Source organism: Zootoca vivipara, chromosome 13, assembly GCF_963506605.1.
Source record: "Zootoca vivipara chromosome 13, rZooViv1.1, whole genome shotgun sequence".
Classification (NCBI taxonomy): Eukaryota; Metazoa; Chordata; class Lepidosauria; order Squamata; family Lacertidae; genus Zootoca; species Zootoca vivipara.
Window position 1 is genome coordinate 34,597,444 of NC_083288.1, and position 27,543 is coordinate 34,624,986.

Here is a 27,543-nt window from a genome sequence, read left to right on the forward strand (position 1 = left end):
TTTTGACGTGCTTTCGAACTGCTAGGTTGGCAGGAGCTGGGACCGAGCAACGGGAGCTCACCCCGTCGCAGCAAGCCCTAGGCTCTATGGTTTAACCCACAGCGCCACCCACGTCCCTTAATAATTATACATTATTTTGATTTAAATCTAGATTTGGGGGTCACTCCACATATGTGAAATGGCAAATCATATAGTCAATCCAAGGTCCACGACAGTATGATACAGCTGAAAACCTGTGCCTGTTGTGCACACACAGCACAGAGTGCCCTGTAGGAGAGAAAATACTGTTTTCTAATATAATTATGATGTTAGCAAAGAAAACCTTCCAAATTCATCAACTAAATCCATGCTACTGCCACACAAAGAGATAAGAAAGTAACTCCCTATTTTATCATTGTATTTCTTAATGCAATGTTTAAGCCAGGTTTAACTTTCACACAGCAGTCCTATACTGTATATGTCTAGACACTCAGAAGTACTACTGAGTTTGAGGAAGCTTACTCCCGGATAAGTGGGTACTGTATACTGTTACGTAGCCTTAAAGTCTTATGAGACTGATGTGCTTCGAACAGATGAAGTTGTTGTGGGTTTGGTGCAGTCCAAATGAGTTTAATTTGAGGTAATTCACCTAGGAATTTTGCTACTTTCACAAAGCCTAGCAAATAATTAATTACCCAAGTAGCTTTTTTTGCTTCACAGATATGTTCTTGTTTTGCTTGTTGCAGGTACACACAGAAGTGATCTTATAATCTATTTTTCCTGGATAAGAACGCACCTGGAACCAAGTTCTGATTGTGGAAGAACTTACCTGTGTGTGATGATGGAGGATATTTATCACAAGTCACTTGAAAATGAAGCAGTTGGACAGTTAACTGCATTCTTGTCCAATGAAAGTAGGCATTGGTCATTCTAAGCTGCCAGTCATGTAACAGTATTGTAACTGCGTCAGAAACATCTGCTCCTAGAACCATTTCCCCTTCCTTAGGGCACTTCCAGACTGTTGCCATTTTTGGTTGGGATTCAGTCACATATCAGCAAATTCAGGTCACACAGTTATAATTGATTAGGAGGAACAAACCTGCTTCCCCAAAAGATCAGACTTTTTATGAAAAGGAAAGTGATGGGGAAATGCACTGGAAAGTTTGAATTAACACTTGCTTTGAGGTAACATAATAAATCTCCCTGCAGACAAATCAAGATGCAGGCTCAGTAAAAAGGTCATCTGGAAGCACCCCAGTTCATATGATTTCCTCCATAGTTTCCACCCAGTTGATTTACCTAGGTTTTATCAAGCAGACCGAGATGCCCTCACCTCAGTAATGGGATTGTAAATACTGTACATTTCATAACAGCCCCAGAAGGATGACTTGGTCTGCAGATAATCTAGGCTTAGGGGAAAACATCATTTATATAAATGTTACTTCCCCATGTTCCTTAGCAATGCCACGGGACAGCATTGGCGTCAGCAGCAAGAATATCACCCTGAATGCAGGCCAATGCTCTGAAGAACATGTTCTGAAATGCACATTCAAGGCCTGTGATCCAGAACAAACAGGTAGCAAGTTTTTTTTAATATCAGTTGAAAACTATCAGTTTTCAAAACTGCTGGGAGATCAGTTTTTTGTTAAGATGTGCAAATACCTTTCAGAATAGTTTAGCATCAGGTTATATATTATAGACTCTTGGCTATATGTCATTTTGTCAGTGAACCTAACATTGAAGGTTATTGAATATTGAATATTGAAGAAGAACACAATTCCAGGTCAACTTTAATGACAATAAGTCCTAGCAGAAAGAATAAAACTTCTTAGACAAAGTTTTATTGACTAGGATGTGCAAAAAAATAAAAATCATCCATTGATAGAAATTATCCAGGACTCCTCCCAGTACTTCAAAGTTACATAAACTTTACATAAACTTTGAAGAAAAGACAAGAAAATAAGTGATAATAAGAAGGAAGTGGGTGGGAAAGGGAAGCAATGGCACAAAGCTACTATTCCTTTAAAAATCCTATTTTTCTTGAAGGTTGGTTCCTGATACATCACTCATTTTCTTTAATCGTGGAGACTAGAAGCTAATGGATTAAAAATTAAATATAAATTCACACTACTTTTCAGACCAAGCAAAATTGCTTTGTGAGCTACTGCAATGGGGTATTTTAAAACAATACAGATATGTAGACTAGTTTATATATACAGTTCATATATTTATGACTGACGATTTTATCAGTTACAAATGCCTCATTTTTTCTAAACTGGAGAAACAAAGACATATAAAACGTATCATAATGGCTTGCATTGGTAGATAGCAGAGACAACTAAATCCATATTTATTGTTCTATGCAATTTTTATATTTGAGTTTTCTACCTACCTGTGTAATTCTGTCTACCTGTATTCTGGTTATAGGAGAGGTGTCTGTCTTCCGAATCATTGAATACTTGCAGGAGATGACAGGGCAAAACTGCGAAGACTGGAGGTTTCGGTCCCTATATAAGAGGTTGGACCCTCAAGAGAGAGGGATTGCTGTTGATTTTTCTACCTTCTGTGCAGTTATGAAAGATTGGATCTCAGACTGTCGACAAGAGGGGTTAGTAATTGTAGTAGTCAGATATTGCCTTACACATGGCCTTGGTTTCAATATTAAATTCCCTGAGAGATGTCTGTATTGTTAGTATTCTATCCTGAGGCATGGTGAATTTTCTTTTAAGATGATGAGTAGTTAGAGTAGGGATGGTAAACCTCAGGCCTGGGTGCCAAATGGCCCTCAGAACTCTTCCCCAGGCCATACACCTTCTGGAGCCATGCTCCTCTCCAGCCCAATGTATTTTTGCCTGGTCGGAATTTGTGCTTGAACTCTAATGCTGCTTGCTTGCTTGCATGCATAGATGGAGGATGGAGAAGATACATGAATATCTGTGACTTTCTCAACTTTTAAGAAAGCATAATAGTAGTAACATTTTTAAAAATAGAGACTCTACACCAGCCTTGCCCTGGTAGTGACTTTCCAAAGATTTTTGTCTACAATTCCCATTATCCCTGACCACTAGCAATGCTGGTTGAGGCTGATTGGAGTTGTATTTTTTGGGGACACAGGTTTAGGGAATGTTGCTGTACATGTTGTGTTTTTCAGATTAATCTCCAGCTTCACTAATATAATAATTTTGTCTTTCCTGCCTTCCAAGAGTTCTGTGAGGCCTAATATAACTAGATATGCAAAATGTTTCTTACTTTGGATTATTTTCTCTCTTCCAAGAACAGTCTTGGTGAAGGCTATCCACCTTCCTCTGATCACCTGCAGAGGAAGGAAAAACAGGATTTGATGTCCTAAATTTATTCATGATGTAAACAAACGGAAAATATAATTCTGGCTTGTTTTCCCACCTGCTTTTTTCATAACAAAAGGGAAGATGCTGTAGACCTAACAAACAGCATCCAAGATCTGCAACATGGCAACAAGAAGCTAGCAGTGCAGAACATCAAGCTGCAAAAGACTATTGAGGCTGCAGAAGAGCTCAACTCAAGACTCTCTGAGGAGATCTGTGACCTGAAGGGGAAGCTGAGAGGGTAAATGTTGGACGTGCTTGACCTGGTATCATAAATTATGACTAATACAAGAAGGCAAATAGTAGAAGATTTAGTCAGTAATGAAAAGAGGGCTGTAGGAAGTGGGGCAAGAGCCTTGTTGAATCTATAGAATATTGAGTGGCTGTTGGTTGTGCTGAAAGGGGTTATTGTAATCTGACACTGTACCCTCTGATGTGCATGTATTTCCTTACCTTCAATACCATTCCCTATTTCCTTCCCTTTTGAGTACAATGCTACCTACTCAACATAAGTTTGGGTTTGGATTAAGCTTCTCTTTTACTTTTCAGCCCCCTGTTTCGTTTCCAGTTCTTGGATCTTTCTCACTTAGCTTGATGAGTTTTTGGAGGTATAATTCAGATCATTATAACTAAACTAAACAACCACCATTCTTTATTACAGCACCCAACAAGCCTTGGAACAAGCTAGGGTCATGGCAAATGAATTAGAGGATCTGAAGGTTTTCGCAAAAAGTCTGGAAGAAGAAAATAGTAAACTGCACACACAAGCCCGACAGCTGGTAGGTGCTTCAGTTTAGTTTCTGGTAAACTTTACTGTTTTGTAAAGCCTACACACCATTGTCTTAGTTTGTTTGAGTTATTCAAAGGACATTTTGAATTTTGGGTTGGGGAGTTTGGGTTTTTATCTCAGCCAGTTCTTCTGAAACAGAGAAGAAAGGAGTTCATGTAGTTGAATACACATGCAAATGTGTTATGTGTGTGGATAATTCTATAAAGCTTGTTAGATGAACTTGTGACAGCTGGCTTTTTAGAAACTACTGTTTATGCCTGTTTGGATAATATATCTGCACAAGAAGCTTTCACAAACCACTTCAGGTTATGCTTTTGCTGAAAAATGTTATATTGGAATTCTGGATCCTCATACAGGCCAATCAAACTGTAACATTCCCTTCCAAACTTTAGGTAAAAGAGCAGCAGTTCCTCTCCGTTCAAATGGATAAAGTGCAGGAGATGGTGAGCAGGGGCAATGGGGACTTTAAAAAAGTAAAACCAGCCATGTCAGCTGTGGGATAACCCAAATGTAAGGAAATGAGGCATGTGGTTCAGTACAGGTTGCTGCTTGTGGCATTGTGGTACAGGTGAAATCTCAGCTACCAACTGCACAATGGAGAATAAGCATCCATTACAAACAAGTCACTGCATGCATAATGAAATTCCATACAAGAAACGACATGTCCTCCTCCAGGATATCATCACACAACTGTTTCACTATATGCACACACCATGAGACCCCTTCAGAATGCATATCTTCCTTATTAATCTAAAAAAACTCAGATGTAATAAACTGATGCAGCACATGGGAGATAGTAATGTTAAATGTCTGTTGCATTTGTCTTCTAGAACAAGAAACTGCTTCTGGAGAAGGAAAGCTCAAAGTGTAAAATCAAAGACCTGTTTTCAAAGAAGGCTAAAATGAAGGTATTTAAAAATATCCATGTTCAACTAATTTGTCAGATGACAGCTGTTTTTGTAGTATGGTTTTGTGACCATAACTTGAGGGCAGCTATTTGTATTCTGCTTTCTTCTTGCAGTCCCAGATCTCTGAATACGAAAACCTTATCTCCTGCAAAGATGCTGCCCTAAACGAGGTGAGGTATATATAGGAAAAATGAAAAATTGGAAGTCTAAAATTAAGGTGCTATGATGGAGGTGAGTGTCTGGGAGTATCTGTTTTCCTGGGTTCATTGACACTGTGGATGATACGGTAGTAGCACCACATATTGTTTGTAATGTGGTGAAGTTTCAAGTTGCACACCTCTTTGCATGGAAGAAAAGAGTTCTTGCTATCCTGTCAATACACTAGGTTTAATTACTAGGTTACCCATTGAACAATTTTGTACATTGGGGAGTCCATTGAGTGGTAGTTTCCAGTGGTATGAACAGGGAGTCATTTGTAGCATCCACCTGTGTCATGAAGACAATTTCCCTGTATTTCCATTGGGAAAGAAGCTATCTGAATGAGTACATATGTTGCTAGTTTGTACTTTATATTGCCACCTAATTAAACAAATCTTAGTTGATTAATTGTGATTAGTTGCACAACTTTTATTTGACTGGTTATAGTTCCACACAGGTAAAAACAATAGTTTTAAAGTTATGATTGATAAACATTATGGTCCTATTTGTATGACTTGATAATCTTTGAAGTATTACCGTGTTTCCCCCTTTTTAAGACACCGTCTTATAACTTTTTTCCTAAAAAAAAAAAAAAACACAGGGTGGCTTACTTTCGGTGGGATGTCTTATTTCTCAAATGCTTAAGAACCCTGCCATGGCTTACTTTATGACTACGTATTAAAAAAAGGGAAACAGGGTACTGTATATGCATCCTTCCTCTGACATTTTTAACAGCTTTGGCTTGTCTCTGTATTCAGGGAACACTAGGTGTCACTGCAACCTCATCGCTAGACATAACTTCGTTCTGAAAAGAAACCATCCACATTTTGAAAAAGTAGTTTGGTGACAGAGGTTCTGTAAGATTATGGTTTGCTTTGAGATGAGGTTGAGTTACTTTCTTGTTTGCTTGGTATTTTTAATGTTTGATTGTGTTTCATGTTTACAGAAAACAAAACATGCTGAAGAACTAACAGTCACCTTGGATGAATACAGAATGGTAGTGCAGGTAATGTGGGACTAGGAGGAATCTAGAGTGATATATATTACAGTCTAGGGTGAAAAATTATTTGTTTATAAAGATATTTATATACTGCTATTTATTTATTTTTTAAATGTAAAAGCGTACAATAAAAACATATAAAAATGTTAAAATCAGAAAATAGTCAACTACTATGGAAAGATGTAGGGACGCGGGTGGCGCTGTGAGTTAAACCACAGAGCCTAGGGCTTGCCGATCAGAAAGTCGGCGGTTCGAATCCCCGTGACGGGGTGAGCTCGGTCCCAACTCCTGCCAACCTAGCAGTTCGAAAGCACGTCAAAGTGCAAGTAGATAAATAGGACCGCTACAGCGGGAAGGTAAACGGCGTTTCCGTGTGCTGCTTTGGTTCGCCAGAAGCGGCTTTGTCATGCTGGCCACATGACCTGGAAGCTGTACGCTGGCTCCCTCAGCCAATAATGTGAGATGAGCACCGCACCCCCAGAGTCGGTCATGACTGGACCTAATGGTCAGTGGTCCCTTTACCTTTATGGAAATATGTATTCTTAATTGCCTGCATAAGCCTGATGGAATAGAAAAGTTTTCAGCAGGAGATTAAAAGTTGAAATGGAAGGCACCTGCTAAATCTCTATTGTCAGAGTACTCCACGATACTGGGCTGATGACACTAAAGTATTGGGTTTCTTGTTGTCAAATGATCCTCACCAACTTGGGAAACAACCAACAATGTTCAAACAACGCTCCTGCAGATCATCTCAGTCATCAAGCAGGGATATAAGGGTTCAGGTTGTCCCCAAGGTACTCTGGACCTAAGTTGTTCAGGGCTTCAAAAGACAATATGAGGATCTTTATCCCAGCTTGGCAGTAGATGGACAGCTAGTGCAGATCTTACAACAGTGGTATCACATATTCTCATCCAGGTGCCCCCATCAGCAGACTGGAGCTATATTTGAAGTTAGTTAGTTGTGTATTAACCAGAAGTATCCCCCATCAAATTCTATGACCACAGAAAAACCAAGTCAGAATTGGTAATAATGATAAGGAATGGGAAATGATGAATAACAGGTTCACAGTTGTTGATCCCAAAGGCTCATCATGACAGATAGCAGAGGCTACCCTAGGAAAAGGAACATGCTAACATAACTCTTTGATATTTAAACAAATGAAACTGAAAAGTTTCAGATGATGTGGAGTTAATATTGGAACAACCTAACATAAGTGTTCCCAAGGCATTAGAGCAAATTAAATATTTTGGAGAAGTTGTAGGTTTTAAAATAGACACAGAAAAGACCAAGATGTTAGTCAAAAACATGGATGAACAGTTGAGAATTTTGGGATTTGGCTGACTGTGAGAAATCTCAACTTATTTCAAGTTAATTATATTAAACTGGAAATTTAACAAGAGTTGGTGATACGGGAAAGGATGAAGCTTTCCCTACTAGGTTAAATTTCAGCCATCAAAATTAATATACAGTGGTACCTTGGTTCTCGAACTTAATCCGTTCCGGGAGTCTGTTCGACTCCCGAAACCGTTTGAAAACCAAGGCGTGGCTTCCGATTGGCTGCAAGAGCTTCCTGCACTCAAGCAGAAGCCATGTTGGATGTTTGGCTTCTGAAAAACATTCGCAAACCAGAACACTTCTGGTTTGCGGTGTTCGGGAGCCGATTTGTTCGGCAACTAAGCTGTTCGGGAACCAAGGTACCACTGTACTTCCTAAAATTATTCCAAACGTTCCTGATTGTTAATTTAAGCTGCCTCAAAGAATGAAAAAAAGATATGATTTGAAATTTACTGCATGCTATACATTTAAAGAGAATCACATGAAAATGATCCATAGATGGTATCTTTCTCTTAGTAGATTGGCTAAGATGTATAAAGTAGAATCAGATTTGTGTTGGAAATGTAAAGAAATGGAGGGAACCTTTTTTCATATGTGGTGGGCATGTAAAGAGGTTCAAGAGTATTGGGAAATGATTTACAATGAGATGAAAAAAATGTTTAAAACAACTTTCCCAAAAAGATCAAAGGCATTCTTGTTAGGAATAGTTCAAGCAGAAGTTCCCAGGTGTCAGAAAAAATTGTCTATGCTGCAACAGCCGCTCATGTATTATTAGTCCAAAAATGGAAAGTGAGGGAGGTCCCTTGTAAGGAGCACTGGCAGTTTAAGATGGTAGAATTTGTGGAACTAGCAGGTATAACATATAGAATAAGAGAGCAAGAAGAGGTGTGGAAACCTTTTGTTGAGTATATTGAAAATAATTGCACACAGATGAAAACGCTGGCAGCATTAAAATAAATTCAACAGGTTAACTAATATTTGAGTATTGTACAATTGGAGAACTGACTGAAATGGTTATAGTAAAATATGCAGGTATAATAGGCAAACAAAATGAACCATGGAAGGGGGAGGAGGGAAGCCATTGATTATATGGTACCGGTATTATGTAAATTGTTTATTTTGAAATGTTAAACTGAAAATTCAATAAACATTTTTAAAAAGAAACATTGAAAAGTTTACAGAATTGAACACAGGACCTTGCAAGGTGGACCCATACAGACTTCCCCACTTCTTTGTGCTAGTATAGTAGCTACCATACATGTGCACCAGGTTCTCTTTGTGATCTCCATTAGGAACTGAAACTGGAGGTCAGCAGACTTCAAGAACACCTGTCCCAATCCTATCAAGACCAATACGTGTGAGTGTTGCCAGAATAAGCTAGGTGTTTTGGGGGGTGGTTAGGATACAGCACAAGCCCAGATGTATCTAGTATAAAGGAAGGTGTGGTGTCCAGCCAGGGATAGCTCTATGATTTTTGTTACAGTTGCCTGTAAAATCATTATTGTTTAATGATTGTTTAAATTAAATTAAATTACATTATTTAAACAAAATATTTTTTAAATTAAAATCATAACTAAGAATTGCTTAGTTATGACTGAGATGCTTTTGAATTTTCCAAAAATAAATAAATCCCAAAAGCAATTTCAAAATGATTTACCGTAATTATTTCATTCTTTTAACTGGCAATCATCAAAATGCTCCCTGTTTATTATTAGCTTGAATTCTGTATGAATCATATTCTCAGAATGTAGCCCTAAGTAAGCTATTATGTTTTTGAGGATTGTTAGCAAGACCTTTTCATTTAATTGCATAAAATTAAGCTTCTGAAGCATATGGGGTTTTAGCATGTATTGTTTAATTTCCTTGTATTTGGAAGTGCTAGTTTTAAATTGTGGTACTTCACCTTGAGGTTTAGTGATGGTTCAGGATACAAATTTTAATTAAAGGCATGAATAAAATTATTATTTATATTATTAATAATAATTTTTCAATACTTTTCCAGTAGTGTAATATTAAGCTCTGTTAAAGCTGTTAAAATTGAGTGCCCCCTGGAGGCAGATATTCAGACAGTGAAAGCAGACAGCTTTTTCCTCCTTAACAAGTCCACAAAGCAGCTGAAGAGGGAGCTGGAATGTTTAGGGAATCATTTCTTTGGCTCCAGGTAGTTGTACCTTGGGAGTGCTCAAGAAACGGAACAGATGCAGCTTAATTTGCTGTCTGGAGAGAAATTAGTTTTGTCCTCTCTGAGACCTGTCCATCTCTCTCTCTTACGCACGCACATCATGTTCTGTGACCCAGTTCTTTGTGACTAGCACTAAGAATCTGAAATAATTTGTTCTGACTTGCTAGGGAGACACTGAGGTCAGGTCTGGGTGTGTTACGAACATGGATAATTTTGCTTTGCACTTTAGTGAGACAGGGGTTTGCACTTCTACTAAAGGAGTCGTTTTGATTGTTAAAATCAGAGCTGAAAAAATAAATATTAAGGTGATCTAACCTACCTCGCTGTCCTAATGTTATCCAGACCTAAACAGTCTTTGACAGATACAAACAGAAAGCCTTTTAAAAACAAATTGGGTTGCATCCAAGCTTGCCATCTTTCATAACTGACTGATAAAACCTCCGATCTCCTGCTACAATAGTAAAGGGGAAAAGTGTTTTGTTTTTATTTAGGTGCTATTGTGGGATTATAACAACTTTTTTTTTTTTTAAAGGAAGGCTAAGCTAAAAAACTGTTTTGGCACAAATTAACCGACTAAGAAATGATTCCAACCAGAAAGGCTGCATGTTTTTAAAAATTCATTTTAAAAAATTGTACTAAAGCACACCAAGCAGTCCTGGAGAAATATTTTAATAATATTTTTTAAACTATAGTTAGTTGAAAAGGTGTTTTAGTGTGAATTAAAAGAGAAATTAAAAGCATGCTATTAAAGTAGCACTGACCGGAAAGGGTAATAGTGAAGGTGTGTGAAAGAATAGATACATGATGATAGGTACACCCACCTGGTATATCACTGTACAGCTTTTGAAAAATATAGAAGAATAGTACTAAGGTGATCTACCCCTGTGGTGATTGTGGTAGTATAGTCTGAACAAAAGACAGAATTACCATAGGGAGAACCCAGGAGGACAATGATTTGATAACATCATGCAGATGACCCATAAATTGTAAGTGAGCAAAGCATGAAAATTCCAGAGGAAATTCTAGTGTAGAAGAGCACTAATAGCGTTGTTTATTTTTATGTTAATGATTATTGTTTATTTTGCTTTGTTAATTACAAGGCAAGTTGTTGATCCTCAGTTATGTGGCCAAGAGATTCATGTAAACTCCTCCCATTTTAATTGTTTGCAGTTCGGTTTGACACAATGAACTGTTAACATTCTTTTTGATGCAGGCTGCCAGGAGATTTCCTAGAAAATGTGAAGACCTGCTCACAGGCCCCTGCACAGCCACTCTGGATAGAAATTGAAGAATCACAGAAAGTAAGAAGCCACAAATGAGTATTGCTTCTTGGAATGTCTTACCATTGCTCTCACCTTAAATGGAAAGGATCTCAATACTTAACTCAGACAAACCCAGAGTCTTGGGTAGAAGCTTGCTGTACAGGGTTACACATTTATCTAGTCTGAAGGGAGTTGTTGTTCAGCACTGGTGATGTTGCAGTTGCAGGCACTCTCCAATACCAGCCTGTGATACTCACACAATTACAACACTCATAGTAGTAGCTGTTGTTGTGCTAAATGGGAGAAAAATAACATTTTACCAGTAGCAAGATATTACACTTTTGTGTATTGGAGAAAAGCAGCACCTGTGTCACAGAAGTGTATGTTGAAGAAAGGCTTAAGATTTATTGGGCTATAAAATGATGATAGTCCCTTGCTGTCTTCAGCAGCAGTTTGGCGAGGAGGCTGGTTTGCCTAGTCCTTTGTGTGGGATGTTGACATCTTTGGTGACAGATCCATTGGCTTCAGGAGACACTGGATCTTTGGCAGACAGGGTGAGTGTGGAATTCACAAGTGGTAAGAAAAATAATGAGAAAGTTTTCTTCCTTTTATTCCAGAGAACGTGTCTGCTGAGTTAAAGCTACCAGTATGCTGTTAGTAATACTGAAACTAGATTGACTTCACACCAAGCAGCACTTTAAGCTTTGACCCCGTTTCAAAAATGGAAAGTCATCTCAAAAACTGATCTGACCACCCCATCCCATAGCACACGCCTCTAATTTTCTCAAAATAACTTTATACCTACTGATCTCTGGAGCTAGCTCAAATTTTGTGTTGTTGGGCCAGGTGCTGTATATATTTCTTTTTCTAGAAAGCAGAGCATGATCCATAGTCTTATCTTTCATTACCTTGGTAACCTTTCTCTGAACTCCAGTTTTCAGGCCTGCCAAGATATACTTTAATACTAAGGACCCAGTTTGCAGTGTGGCTCATTATTCCAGCAGCCTCCCACTGGTCTGTTTCTCTCTGTCTACAAATTGGAACATAAGCAAAAGCACCAAGAATACTGTGGCTTCCAGATGGTAGACATGCATTTGCTGTCACATCAAAGTGTGGATGGGACTTGTTGCCTTTTTGTTGCTGTAAACATGTAGGAATTTGTGTAGGTGTAGAGTTATGGTGCTGAAAATATGAACAAGTTCCCTGCTCAGCTTAAGAAGAGTGCATGACCAGAAATCTTATGAATTGGACATTGTGGCTAATGCCTTTGGGGTGGAGTCAGTTGTGCTCTCGCTTGCCCTATTTGTTAAAGGGGTTTTGTGAAATCAAGCTGCTTCTTTATTATGCAAGCTGCAGTAGCATTTTGTTGGCAATTGGAGGGGAGTAACTGAGAACTGTATGGGTGGGTGTTGATAAAGCATGCCCTGTCCTTGCATCTTGAAAAAGACCCCTGTTAACTTGGACATATACTAGTGGACATGAATGTGGGGGGAAAGAAAGCCACGTTATACGTAGGAGCTTGGAAGACGGCAAGCTGCACAAGACAAGCACACTGTTTACAGTATTAATCAATCTCCTCCTCCTATTTAAAGAGCATTTGCTATCCAGTTGATTGAAGGGAAGATGTTGTTTGTTGTGTTGTACTGTACTGAAGAGGAACCTTTTCTCCTACCTCCATAATCATATATGAGCCAGATGCTGACAGTGTAAATGGGTGTTTGTGCCATGGCAAGTCATAGAAGCAAAGCAAACGCTGAAAGTTTGGAGAGACATATGGCCCATCAGCCTCATTTTCAAGGGAAAGCGGGACTCCGGCATTGGCACCAGAAAAATGAAAAGCCCATTAGGTTTCCTGTGGGGTGCACAACAGGGACATAATTAGCAGTAGGGAGCTAACAGGGACATAATTAGCAGTAGGGAAGTTTAATATGAATACAGTGGTACCTCTACTTATGAATAACTCTACGTACGAATGTTTCTACTTACGAATGCAAGGGAGATTGGGAAAGATACAGGAAACTGAATGCAGATTTCCAAAAAATAGCAAGGAGAGACAAGAGGGTCTTCTTAAATGAGCAATGCAAAGAAATAGAGGAAAACAATAGAATGGGGAAAACCAGAGATCTGTTCAAGAAAATTGGAGATATGAAAGGAACATTTCGTACAAAGATTACCATAATAAAGGACAAAAGTGGTAAGGACCTAACAGAAGCAGAAGACATCAAGAAGAGGTGGCAAGAATACACAGAGGAATTATACCAGAAAGATATGGAGGTCTCGTACACCCCAGGTAGTGTGGTTGCTGACCTTGAGCCAGACATCTTGGAGAGTGAAGTCAAATGGGCCTTAGAAAGCACTGCTAATAACAAGGCCAATGGAAGTGATGATATTCCAGCTGAACTATTTAAAATTTTAAAAGATGATGCTGTTAAGGTGCTACTCCCAATATGCCAGCAAGTTTGGAAAACTCAGCAATGGCCAGAGGATTGGAGAAGATCAGTCTACATCCCAATTCCAAAGAAGGGCAGTGCCAAAGAATGCTCCAACTACCGCACAATTGCGCTCATTTCACACGCTAGCAAGGTTATGCTTAAAATTCTACAAGGCAGGCTTAGGCAGTATGTGTGGACCGAGAACTCCCAGAAGTGCAAGCTGGATTTCGAAAGGGCAGAGGAACCAGAGACCAAATAGCAAACATGCACGGGATTATGGAAAAAGCTAGAGAGTTCCAGAAAGACATATACTTCTGCTTCATTGACTATGCAAAAGCCTTTGACTGTGTCGACCACAGCAAACTATGGCAAGTTCTTAAAGAAATGGGAGTGCCTGATCACCTCATCTGTCTCCTGAGAAATCTCTATGTGGGACAAGAAGCTACAGTTAGAACTGGATATGGAACAACTGATTGGTTCAAAATTGGGAAAGGAGTACGACAAGGTTGTATATTGTCTCCCTGCTTATTTAACTTATATGCAGAATTCATCATGCGAAAGGCTGGACTAGATGAATCCCAAGCCGGAATTAAGATTGCCGGAAGAAATATCAACAACCTCAGATATGCAGATGACACAACCTTGATGGCAGAAAGTGAGGAGGAATTAAAGAACCTTTTAATGAGGGTGAAAGAGGAGAGCACAAAATATGGTCTGAAGCTCAACATCAAAAAAACCAAGATCATGGCCACTGGTCCCATCACCTCCTGGCAAATAGAAGGGGAAGAAATGGAGGCAGTGAGAGATTTTACTTTCTTGGGCTCCTTGATCACTGCAGATGGTGACAGCAGTCACGAAATTAAAAGATGCCTGCTTCTTGGGAGAAAAGCAATGACAAACCTAGACAGCATCTTAAAAAGCAGAGACATCACCTTGCCAACAAAGGTCCGTATAGTTTTCCCAGTTTTCCCAGTAGTGATGTATGGAAGTGAGAGCTGGACCATAAAGAAGGCTGATCGCCGAAGAGTTGATGCTTTTGAATTATGGTGCTGGAGGAGACTCTTGAGAGTCCCATGGACTGCAAGAAGATCAAACCTATCCATTCTTAAGGAAATCAGCCCTGAGTGCTCACTGGAAGGACAGATGGTGAAGCTGAGGCTCCAATACTTTGGCCACCTCATGAGAAGAGAAGAATCCTTGGAAAAGACCCTGATGTTGGGAAAGATTGAGGGCACTAGGAGAAGGGGACAACAGAGGAAGAGATGGTTGGACAGTGTTCTCGAAGCTACGAACATGAGTTTGACCAAACTGCGGGAGGCAGTGCACGACAGGAGTGCCTGGCATGCTCTGGTCCATGGGGTCACGAAGAGTCGGACACGACTAAACAACAACAAGCTGTTACTGACACTGACAATGCTTATCACTGTGGTGATAGTTTGCAGTCCAACAACAACAAACTGAGAGACATCTTGGTAAAATTTTCACATATTTCAGCTAAATATGAATGTGATCAGAGATAAAGAAGGTCTGGAATGGGAGGGCACCAATATTCTAATCTCTTTCCAGCTACACACAGTTGGAAACAGGCTTAAAAAAATATACAGATCAGTGGCAGAAAGCAGGAATCCAGTATTGCTGGAGTTTCCCCTTTCAGTTAGAATCAATTGTGTCACCCATCTTATCATAATAATAATGAAGCACATAACATACTTTACTCAGCCTATCATCAGCATCCCAGATCAAAGCTCAGATGATCTTGTTGGTGGCAAGGGAAAAAAATAGGTATATAAGAGGAGAATTCCCTGGATGCCAACATGCAGGTTTAGGGCAAGTACTCTTTGGTGAGATAACCCCAGCAGAGATTTAAAAGCACAAAATATGCAGCAAGGTAAAGCATGGAAATATAGGCTGTTAGACCTTTAAAATATGCCATTCTAAGTTCTTTCCAAAGTTCCCCTCTTCCCCTAACATAGAAAAATACCAGATTCCCCCCCCCAAAGTTTAAAGAATTATCCACCATACAGGGGGATAGTTTTGTGAATAGAGTCTGTTAAGGTTTCTTGTTATACTTATTCCTAACTATCTTAGCTTCGTGTGACAGAGTCGAATGCCTGTGAGTTCTGTGGATGAATTTTGGATCCTGGGTGGTACACTGAAGCATAAAGCTTCAGATTTTGAGAAGTTAACCTGCAGGTCTGATAGTATTGTGAAGTTGTTAAGCTCTTGAAGTCTTGCTGCTTCCATGTTCAGCGGGTCAGGTGTCATAATCATTAAATCATCAGTGAACAGTCCAATCATATAGTTTTGTTTTCCAATTTGGACTCCCTTGATGTCTGGTGTTGTTCTAAGGCATATAACTAATGGTCCTAAAGCTAGGATGAACAAAAAGAAAAAGAGTGGACAGCCTCTCTTCATTCTATTTAGACTAATGAAAAATTCCTTTTTTACAATGAGATAATGTGTCTCTACCACATTGTATTTGTAAATTACCCTTTCCTAGGCCAAAGAGTTGTTTTTCCATCTACCCAAGTACGGTAGCTTGTACCTTGTTGAAAGGTAATTGCTTTTCTATTAGATGAGAAAAGGATCAAACAAAGAAGAAGAAGAAAAAAACCTTTATCTGAGTCTAGTGCCTTTTATACAAAAATCACAATTACTTGCCATGTTGGGTTATTTACTGCAAATGGGGCTTGCTTACCGTAACAGCCACCACCTGACTCCATCATCTCAACATTTGTTTGATTGTACTGGATTTTAGCTAAAAGAAAACTCAGAGGCAGATTTTCCTTTTCTGAATGATGCTGAAGAAGGCCAAAGATTCACACCAGTAAGAAGACTCATCACTCCTTCCTCTGTTTATAGTTGATGGAACTAGATACCCTTCTATTTTCCCTTCATTTTGTGGGAACAGCCTCCATCATTGGGTTGTTCCATCCTTGGAATGAGGCAGCTGAAAGTACACGTATGCCAAGAAACCATACTCCTCCAATGAAAGAGATAGATGTCAGCTGCATTGCCTTGTGGATTACCAACCTTTTAGTTCCAAAGATGGTTGGACAGCACTTTGTATGCCTCCTTCTGGCAACTCCTGCAGTCAAGCTGGTGCCAAGCGTATTGCGCTGCTTTCCTTTGGACTACACCAGCGAGTCTGAGAGGGGGGTCTTGTTTGAGTAGCCATGGGGCTCTATACACAGCCCAGGCTTGTGTCCCAGGGAGGTCACTTTGCTGCTGCTAATGCAGTGGCTTGACTTCACCCCTGAAGGCACCCTCCATTGTCTCTCGAGACAGATGGATGCCAACAACAACTCAGCAGAAGCAATCACTCCTTTCTCCCATATTTTTGTGGAACCTCTGAAAAGCATTGGTGTACATTCTTGGCGATGCCAACTTCATCATTTTTCTGCGGTGAAGGTGCCTCTTTAAAAAAGAAAAAATGGCCAGTTTATACCTTAAATAAGTCAATAATAAATAATAATACTTGCCCCAGACTGACTGTCCTGCTTTAGGCAGCAGGTGTATGTGATGTGTGGAGGAGGAATTGTATATTTAAAAAACCAACAAAACCACCTGCGCATGTGTGACGACCCGGGTCCCACTCTACCTTACTATCACTGCGACACAGGAATCCAGAGGGGAAAACACCCACCCTCTTCTCCTGCCGCCTCAAAAATAAACCCCTTTTCCTAATGGGTTTCTAAGTAAGGAGAGCCTTCCAGCCTACGTGGCCTGGTACCTTAAGAAACTCTAGGCTGTCCCCCAGGAATAACCTCTTGCCTCCTGTAAAGGGTCTCCCTCAGTTGGATTCCCCCACTGTAGAAGTTTGCCCTAGGCACTCTGGCAACTTCTTGGCACCTCAGGTTACCCTTCTAAGCCTCCTCCGTGTAACTTCAGGACACAAACCACCACCTCCCTGCCTGAGGTGAGTTTGGCCCTCTCTTGAGTCACCACGGCTGTGAGTCCTGGTACCTCGCTGGAAAAATACAAACGGACCTCTTGTTGGCAAAAACAGAGATGAAGTTTTATTGTGTTAAAAACATAAGTGATTCTTTAACGTGTCATTTATTAATTAGCTTTGTTCCAGTTTTACAAAATAAACTCAGTCAAACATTTAACTTTAAGTTTTCCTAGCCTCTTAACTGTCTTCATACAAGCCACCACATAACACCACACCACACCTTCCTCCCTCTCCCTCCTAACTCACCAAACCGACTCTCCCTCCTTTTTTCAAACCGGGCACAGTCCCGCCCCCATCAGAGTTCTATGCCAGTCAGGCTGGAGGTGGGTTAACTCTTTGCCAGCCGGGCAGGAATAAACATTTCAAAAGTGCTTCAATTTGTCACATATCTCCCCCACCACAAAGACATTGCGTCGGCTTGCTCTTAATTAACTAGAGCAATGCCAAAGCAATGGGCTTGGGGTCCAAAATACTTCAATGCATTCTATAACATTCATATTACAAAGTCAACTAAATTAACATCTCATAAACTTGTACACAAATAAACCATGTTTGGCATGTGTTAGATTATAACTCCTAAGCACAAATGTTCTGCTAGGGTTATTACCGTTTCATATAATACTTTGCACCATTCTATACCTCTCAAAAATATACCTAGACAAAGCGTCCGCTATGATGTTTTCCTTCCCACTTATGTGCTTACCCTGTGTCTATTTTATAAGTTGCTAGGCTGGTCCTCCCTGGGATGTTTGAGAAGATTTGAGCAAACTGAGCTAGGACTATTTTTAACTGCTCCTTTTGCTCTGGGGTCAGACCTTCGTCGAATGACACCTCTGCTAGAGTTGTGCCCTTACTTAGCTCTCCCCACCCAGTTAAATGAATCCCTTGGGTCACCTTCCCCTTTACTTGTAACACCAACTTATTTCTGTCAAAATAAGGCTTAAGTAAATTTACATGAAAGTTTTTACATCGGTTCCCTTCCCCATCTAACTCTACCAAATAGTTCACCGCAGATATCCTCTCGACCACTTTGAAGGGACCGTCCCACGACATCTCCAACTTCTTTCGACGTCTTGTTCTTAACACGAGCACACTGTCACCAGGCTGGAAAGTTCTGTCTCTTGCGTGTGCATCATACCACTGCTTCTGTCGACGCTGTGCCTGCTGCAAGTTGTGAGCAGCTTGCTCCCGTAGCTCTTGAAGGTCGCTCTGCAGCTCCTGTAGATACGTCACAACATCAGGGCTGTCGATCTGTTCCTCCCCTGACCACGCTGCTTTCATCAAGTCTAGGGGTCCTCGTGGCTGTCGTCCAAATAGGAGTTCAAAAGGACTGAACCCTGTGCTCTCCTGCGGCACTTCGCGATAACCAAATAGGAAGTGTTGCAGCCTCTCATCCCAGTCGTTAGGATGATTGATGGAATAGGTTTTTAGCATCCGGCTCAGGGTCGAATTAAATTTCTCTGTCAAGCCATTCGACTGTGGATGATAAGCCGTAGTTTTAACATGCTTAATTCCACAAAGAGTTAAAAGCTCTTCCATGGTCTTGGACGTGAAGGATGTCCCTAAATCTGTTATAATTTCTTTGGGGAATCCCAGCCTTAGGAACACCGACATGAGGGCTTTTGCTACAGTCTTTGAGTCAATGTCCTTTAGAGGTATTGCTTCTGGATAGCGCGTAGCATAATCCACGAGGCATAAAATAAACTTATTCCCCCTTTTTGTAACTCTGGAGATAGGCCCGAGGATGTCCACTCCTACTCTGGAAAAGGGCTCAGTAATTACGGGAATAGACTGTAACAAGCCTCGCGTTTTGTCCGCTCTTTTGCCTGCTTTTTGGCAGATCACACAGGACTTGCAATACTCTTTGATGTCCTTGCCCATCCCAGGCCAGTAAAATCTTGCTTGGATTCTATCACTAGTCTTTCTAATGCCTAGATGCGCTGCTGAGGGTGCGTCGTGTGCCATTTGTAGCACTTGCAACCGGTAAGCTCTTGGCAACACTAACTGTTTCTTCCTTTCCCAAACCGCAGCAGTTTTCCTCCTCCTAGAAATTCTATACAGTCTTCCCTCAATGGTGGTAAATAAGCAGGGGTTCTCCACAGTTACTTCTGCAGTAGGACTTTGTGCTTTACCCCACAGCTCTTTTATAGTTTCATCCTCTTTTTGATCACTCAAGAATTGGGCACCGTGCTCCTGGACCACTGGCACGCTAATCAGCCCTTCATCCTCACCAGGCTCTATGGGTGACTCTATAACTGCAGGAGGATTACTCTCAGTGACTTGAGACTGTGACCTAGTTATCACTTGAATACGGTGCTTCTGACTAGCTAGGTCATTCCCTATTAAAAAGGGTACCTCCAATTCATTTAGGATTCCAACTCTCCATTTGCCACAAAATCCTTTGTAGGTAATATCAACTTCAGCTAATGGTACTTCAAAATGTGGGCCCCATATGCCTTTTAAACTATAGGACTGACCCTTGAGGTACTGCTCCTTTGGAACAAATTGTGATTTGACAAGTGAGACTTCTGCTCCTGTGTCCCTCAAACCTAAAAAAACCTGACCATTTAATTCAATTGGCTCCATGTAATCTTGGTTGCACTCCTGCTCAGCCCTCCAGACCTGCAAGACCTTAGAAGTAGTCTCAGCTGGACTGTCCGCTTTCTCTGAGCCTTCTGTCTGAGGCGAGCTATTTTCCTGAGACTGCATTACCCTGTTTCTCATATTTTAAGACATACCCATAAAATAAGCCATAGCAGGATTTTTAAGCATTCAAGGAATATAAGCCATACCCCGAAAATAAGACATAGTGATAGGCGTAGCAGCAATGCCGGCCACGGCAGAAGGAGGAGGAAAAAAATAAGACATCCCTTGAAAATAAGCCATAGTGTGTTTTTTTGAGGAAAAAATAAATATAAGACATGTCTTATAATATGAGAAACACGGTACCAGTTTTACTTGTTTAGCTGCAGAAGGTGTAGTTTGCGACTTAACCAGCAGGGGGCACCTGGCACGTACATGGCCCTCACGATTACAGAAAAAACAAGTGATTTTCTTAGACCCTGTCTTGTCAGAAACTGATTCCCTGACAGGAAAATTTTCTTGCCTGTCTTTATTTTCTCTGTTTCTCCATGGATTACCCTTCTGTGAGTGTTTTGGGAATGCTATTTCATTGAAATCTCCTTGTAGTTCGTCTAAGACCTCGGCAACCTGTGCCACAGTTTTCAGTTTTTTATCCCTCAAGAACCAACGTAAATTGCTAGGGATTTGCTTAAAAAATTGTTCTAAACAAATTAATTGTTTTAACTCATCAAAGTCCTTCACTCCACTCCCTTGAATCCATCTGTCAAGTAATTTATCTAAGCGGCTAGCTAGTTGGGCATAAGTCTCTTTATGTTCCTTTTTTGCCTCACGAAAAGCCTTTCTGCTTTGTTCAGCCGTGAGTCCACATCGAACCCTGACCCTTTGCTTAAATACTTGGTAACTTGACAGCTCTTCTTCCCTCAGGTCAGCATAAATTTCACTTAGTATCCCACAAATTTGAGGTCTTAAATAAAGCATCCAGTTCTCCTCAGGTATTTGAAATTCCACACAAACGCGTTCGAAGGTAAATAGAAACGATTCGACATTATCGTCTTTTCCAAATTTGGGGAACCTTTTTAAATTAATTGCGATACTATCATTATTAACTGGGCTACTAGTTAATTCTGATCGCAAACGTATCTCTTCAAGCTTCATTCTGTCCTGTTCTAATTGAACCCTTAACCTCTCGGACTGCATTCTCTCCTCAGCTTCAATTCTAGCTTTTTCCCTCTCACTTTCAGATGCTATCTTTTCCCTCTCAGCTTCAATTCTGGCTTTTTCTCTCTCACTTTCAATTCTGGCTTTTTCCCTCTCACTTTCAGCTGCTATCTTTTCCCTCTCAGCTTCAATTCTGGCTTTTTCTCTCTCACTTTCAATTCTGGCTTTTTCCCTCTCACTTTCAGCTGCTATCTTTTCCCTCTCAGCTTCAATTCGGGCCATCTCAATTCGTAGTTTCATCAGTTCTACCTCAGAACCTGGGCTTCCCTCAGCCCCTTCCGTTCTTTCATCTCCTTTTGCCTCTCTGGGTTTTCTTACGTGAGTCATTTTCCTCACAGGAAAATCCTGACAGACTCAAACCAAACTAGGCGCGTGAGCTTTGAATTTCGATCACGACGCTGCCACCAAAAATGTGACGACCCGGGTCCCACTCTACCTTACTATCACTGCGACACAGGAATCCAGAGGGGAAAACACCCACCCTCTTCTCCTGCCGCCTCAAAAATAAACCCCTTTTCCTAATGGGTTTCTAAGTAAGGAGAGCCTTCCAGCCTACGTGGCCTGGTACCTTAAGAAACTCTAGGCTGTCCCCCAGGAATAACCTCTTGCCTCCTGTAAAGGGTCTCCCTCAGTTGGATTCCCCCGCTGTAGAAGTTTGCCCTAGGCACTCTGGCAACTTCTTGGCACCTCAGGTTACCCTTCTAAGCCTCCTCCGTGTAACTTCAGGACACAAACCACCACCTCCCTGCCTGAGGTGAGTTTGGCCCTCTCTTGAGTCACCACGGCTGTGAGTCCTGGTACCTCGCTGGAAAAATACAAACGGACCTCTTGTTGGCAAAAACAGAGATGAAGTTTTATTGTGTTAAAAACATAAGTGATTCTTTAACGTGTCATTTATTAATTAGCTTTGTTCCAGTTTTACAAAATAAACTCAGTCAAACATTTAACTTTAAGTTTTCCTAGCCTCTTAACTGTCTTCATACAAGCCACCACATAACACCACACCACACCTTCCTCCCTCTCCCTCCTAACTCACCAAACCGACTCTCCCTCCTTTTTTCAAACCGGGCACAGTCCCGCCCCCATCAGAGTTCTATGCCAGTCAGGCTGGAGGTGGGTTAACTCTTTGCCAGCCGGGCAGGAATAAACATTTCAAAAGTGCTTCAATTTGTCACAGCATGGAATGCTAACATGCCAGTGAAAAGTGTTCAGTGCTTTCTACTAGAAATGTTATTTTTCTATACATATACAGAGAGGTTCCCCCTTGCGTCTTGGGAGACAATGGAAGAGTTTGCCCTCAGGGGTAAAGTCAAACTGGAGAGTTACAGCGCCAGCTGTGGTTGTAGAGAAGGGAGAGACATATTTTATTGCTGTTGAGGTAGAGGAAGGCATTTGGTTTTGCTTCTACAGGTGCAGCATGGCGTTTTTTCTCTCTGCACTCCTCCCAGCAGTCATTCCTCTTCTGGTCCTCATGGGGGTTATTGACCTCCCCTGAAAAAGGAAGTCCAACAGTCCTAGAAAAATATTAGCACTCAGTTCTGAAACAGGCATAAGACGGCCAAAGGATTCAAAATAAATCTCTTAAAAGTGGCAATGGGAAGAGATTGCACCCACCATCTGGGTTTGGGGACTAAGCTGTAGTACAGCATAGGCAAACTAGTTTTGGGACTACAATTCTCATAATCCTTGACCACTGGTCCTGTTAGCAAGGGATCATGGGAGTTGTAGTCCCAAAACATCTGGAGGGCCAAAGGGGGAAGCAGGATGAAAAAACCAAGGAAGAAGTTGCAGGGCAGGAGTGGGGAACTCGTGGCCCTCTAGAGTTGCTGGACCCCAAACTCCCATCAGCCCTAGTCAGTAATAGATTATGGGAGCCCATAATCTACCAACAACTACAGGGCCACAGGCTCCCCACCACTACTGAAAGATAAAGAGCAAGAAATTGTAAGATACTGGAAGTGATCCTGGATAAGGTAACTGGAATGTGAATGCAAATTACAACATATTATAAGAAGTCTGCTTTAGGGATAAGGATAGGAAATGTACCTCAGGTGATATGTTTGCTAAATAAGCCTTTCTTTTCCATGACAACTTTCCTTGTGAATGTTTGTTAACACTCTCAAAAAGTTTGGTTTCATCTACATAGTTAGCTACAGAGCATTTGATGTGTTGCAATTGCATGATGACTTTGCATACTGTGAAAAGTATGTTCAAGGCTGTGTAAAATTGTTGGGGGTGGGTAATGGTTGCACATAGACTAGGTACAGCATTTGTACCTGCTTTTCTGGCAGGATTTTGTTCCTTTTTGAATTGCTTTGTGGAGCATATTTCTTTAAAGCATTGTGAATAATTAAAACTTTCAAATGTCACAAGGAGTCATTTGGTGTATCAAACACTGCAAAGTAACAGAGACTCAGACAGGAGAGAAATAATAAGGCTAGTATGTAGACATAATTTGTTTAATTAGCATTAAAAAATGTCTTCATCACACCAATCAATTTTGTTTTCCCCAAGGCTGTGTGTTCTACTTTTCCAGAAACCACACCGCTCAGCTCAGCAGAATCGTAAGTGTGCATGTTGGCCCCTACCATTAGGCAAGATATGGTGGTCTACTTGAAGTACAATGGAGGGCACTGTATCATACTACACTTTGTAATCATGTTTCTAATCAGCAAAACATGAGCATAATCTCCCACACAGAAGATTTAAAGAATCAATTTCAAATAGGTCAGTCTGGAAAGCAATATGAAACTGAAAATTACTTATATAGCATATGCTCTAGGAACAGTTGGTTTCTTGCACTGATTCAAGGACTGTCTGAAGCTGGGATATAGGCACAAGCCTGTTCCTGGATTAGCCCTAATTGTAAGGAAAACAGAAATAATATGCCTTGCTGCCCAAATCCCTGACTGTAATCCTCTCCACTGTACAGTTGCTGTTAATACCAGATGCATAGTGGTGAAATCAAATTAAAGCACCATGTTCAGGATGAGATGAATTATTAAACTTATGCATCTGCTTCTGTGGTGCAACAAATGACAGGAAACAATTTAAATCTTCCAAATGAAGTATTTTGACATATGAGGTGTTTTAATGTGCTTGGCTCTTCAGATATTCTGCAACTGCCTCTCAGGAACAAGCTTTAGTCCCAGTGCGTGGAGAGCTAATCCCAACTGTTAGGGAGAAGTCAGATGAAAACTTGTTTGAAATCTTGCTTCAAAGGTCAGGAACTACTGCAATTGTCACAGACAGTTTTGACAAGAATGTGATTTGTGCCTCATTGTTAGAACTCCTTTGTAAGATTTATGCTGTGGAAAAACTTTCCTGCCATATCGGTTATGTGGCCTTATAGAGCATTTCACCTTGAAGTAGATTCCCTTCCTTCCTATGTCCATATATATATCCCTCACCTTTAGCAGATTTCTTACAGCTGCTGTCTAGATCAACGCAGAGCTAGAATTCAGCCACAGAAGACACTGTCAGTGTATTGTGACCCCATACACTGTAGGTGTTGTGAATACTAAAGGGGATCACTTTTAGACCCAAGTAGGGTGCCTTTCCTCCACTACTGAGTAACCATGCTTAGCCCTGCATATTTGAATTTAGGACTAAGTGTTCCCAGGCAGTTAGTATCGCTTCAAGGCAAACTATACTGTAGTTGCCTGTTGGTATAGAAATTAAGGGACACAAAGTGTGAAGCTAGCCCATTCACCCTTCTTCATGTTCTCTGGATAGTCCCAATATGCGGTCTAAGTCTGCACAGTCCCACTTGGGTAACATCTAAAGCTAGATAGGTTAATGTGCACTCCAGCTCCATGCACACATCCAGGTTCCTGCTAATTTCTCTCTTGAGAGCTGCAGTAGTGTCACTTTGGGATTCCTCACTGCACATAGCTAGAGTAGAAAAAAGCCTGTATTCTAATTTATTTAACAAATTTATAAACCAGAGTCTGAATCCATCCAAGTGGTGTGGAGTATTTATCTGCTCTAACTTTTGTTAAGTTTTCCCACCCCTCTTAGTATGCATTTATTCTACTCGGTTCCCAAGCACATCTTGGCCACTCCTTTTTGCTGTCCTTCTAGCCTTTGGTTCAGAAAATCAAATTATTTAGAAAGTGTCCCTCTGGTGGGAGTAAACTTCTACTGGGCAGGCAGAGTTTATGCCTTGTCTGTCCAAAAAATGGCCGTTTTATTGACTTCTGTCACCCCAGCCTTTAGGAATGAAGTACTAGAGCCTCATGCCTGTGAGCTCTTTGGGGGAAAGCTCTGGAGTGGGCAGATGGCCTTGAGGCCTGTGGTCTCCAAGCCATAGACTATCTGCTCAACACCAGCTCCATCAAACACTATGAACCTAGCCATTGTTCTGTTCTCTGGGGTAGCAGGCTTCCTCCAGGGACCTTGATACTGGCAGACTTCCCCAGCAGCATGACTTAGGGCAGAGCATTCTAAACTTGTTGGTGACACACTTTTTAAGACATGCATCATTTCACAACACAGTCATTCAGTTTTACTAGCAAACAAGAGGTTAAACTAACCCCTTTCCAGCCCTGGAGGAGTGGGGGGGGGCATTCACGCAACACACCTGCACATTGCAGCTGACACACTAATGTGTCGCGACACACGGTGTGGAAATCGCTGATTTAGGGGCTCAGTGGTAGTTGTCCAATGGCCTGCCAAGCTTCTGTCACTAAGTGACATAGCTTTTTGAACTTGTCTCTAAAAAGACATGGAGAAATGAAATGCACTACCTACCTCCTGACTAGAATCTCAGTAACTGACAACACAAGAAGGCAACTATACCAACATGGGCTGCAGTACTTGACACCTCCTGCCCAGTGCTGAAGTTTGCTGCTTGGTCTCCACAACTTCCCTTGGCAGGGGGAGTTCCTCCCTTTTGCTCCTGTTATGCACGGTCCAAGTAAGGATGAGGTCATAGTGGGTGGATCCTCACAGCTTGTTCTGGAGTCTTTGGCCCCCCCCCCCCATACCACCAGTGATGGTAATACAAGATACGTCCCGGTGGAGAAGACCCTCCAGTGGCCCTCACATAAACAAGAAAGCTGCACATAATTGTTCTTACATTCCTGGCAGTATTAGTGTTTCACACTTTTTACTACCTGTTCCCAGGTGGCCACAGTAGGGTGGTTCAATGTTGCACACCCTGCTACACTTTGCTGTTGTTGGTTTTGTTGAGATCTTGCTGCCTTATCTGAAAACCACAACTGCTTCCATTAACTTTCCTCCTTGCTTTTGTCTCCTTATCACCCCCTCCCCCCAAAAAAAACTTGTTAACTGGTACGGGTTTGTTGAAGTTGGTGGTATGAAATTATCCCACAGGCATAAGAACGGCACAATGTCCTCTCTCCACACAGGTTTCTTGTCTCATCCAGCTGCCTGTTACTGCACATCCTTTGGAATCTGGTTCTGCTAGGGCTCCCTGCATTCATTGCACTGCTTGCCATGTCCTTCGTGCTACCGTTCAACCAGCAACCTGCCTGGGCTGAACCCAAGGGATGCTCTTGGCCTCAGTTGCAACTGCAGTACCTACAACCACCACCTACCTAACACCCTTCCCTTTCCTAGTTTGTGGAGAGAAAAGGAAGCTGCTAAGAAGTCCTGATGCAAGACAGATAAAAGAACCTGTAAAAAATAAATGGAGTGAACCACTTTTGAGTTTAATCTTCGTGTGAACACAACATTCACAATTATTATCTTTTGCCAAGTCTGTGGGACATTCAGACAGCTCATTGCTCCCACCTAATAGATGATAAACACTCTGTTGACCGGGATCTAACATTCCAGTATTTTTGAGACTTGTGGAAAAAAGTAGACTATTGTCAGTTTTCAAATGTTGCATTTTTAGGCATCTTTAAGGGAAGCCTCCTCAGCCTAATAAAAATCACGTTCAGGAAAAGCAAAAGGAGGTCTTCTTTCATATAAACCAAAGTGCAGGTCAGGAGTTTGGCTAAAGGCAACGGGGCTAGTTTCTAGAACAGGCCCATTTAACCACAGTATTAGGCCCACAAACAATTTTGAAGGTGTGTTAGAGGCATCTGCACAGGCATGGAATGCTTTTACTGTGCATCCTGAGAATGTTTGAATTTCTGAAAATCTCAAATCTCTTCTAAAATGTAGCCCTCCTTGTTGTAAGGTTGGCATGAATAGCTATGCAGTGTCTCCCATTCATGAGGCTTCTGGCCCCTCTCTTCTGCAGCCGCCAGTCATATTCCTATCCATTTGTTAGCCTTCTAGGGAGTGCCTACCCTCAGGAATTAGCTCACCCTAGACTTGCCTTACCCTGACCATTGCAATTATTTTGCAGCTGCTGCAGATTTGAACTACAAATGATGCAGCAA

General features: G+C 41.2%; 1 protein-coding gene across 1 annotated transcript; it reads left to right on the forward strand.

Annotated features, from left to right (window-relative positions):
* The first annotated feature begins 817 nt into the window (after positions 1 to 817).
* On the forward strand, positions 818 to 26,691 carry KASH5 (KASH domain containing 5). Its single transcript, XM_060281241.1, has 13 exons — positions 818 to 893; positions 1,439 to 1,555; positions 2,407 to 2,587; positions 3,403 to 3,564; positions 3,973 to 4,102; positions 4,506 to 4,556; positions 4,944 to 5,021; positions 5,135 to 5,191; positions 6,166 to 6,225; positions 8,848 to 8,912; positions 10,951 to 11,038; positions 11,449 to 11,553; positions 26,560 to 26,691. Exons 1-13 carry the CDS (start codon positions 818 to 820, stop codon positions 26,689 to 26,691), a joined length of 1,302 nt encoding a protein of 433 aa, XP_060137224.1.
* The last annotated feature ends 852 nt before the right edge of the window (positions 26,692 to 27,543 follow it).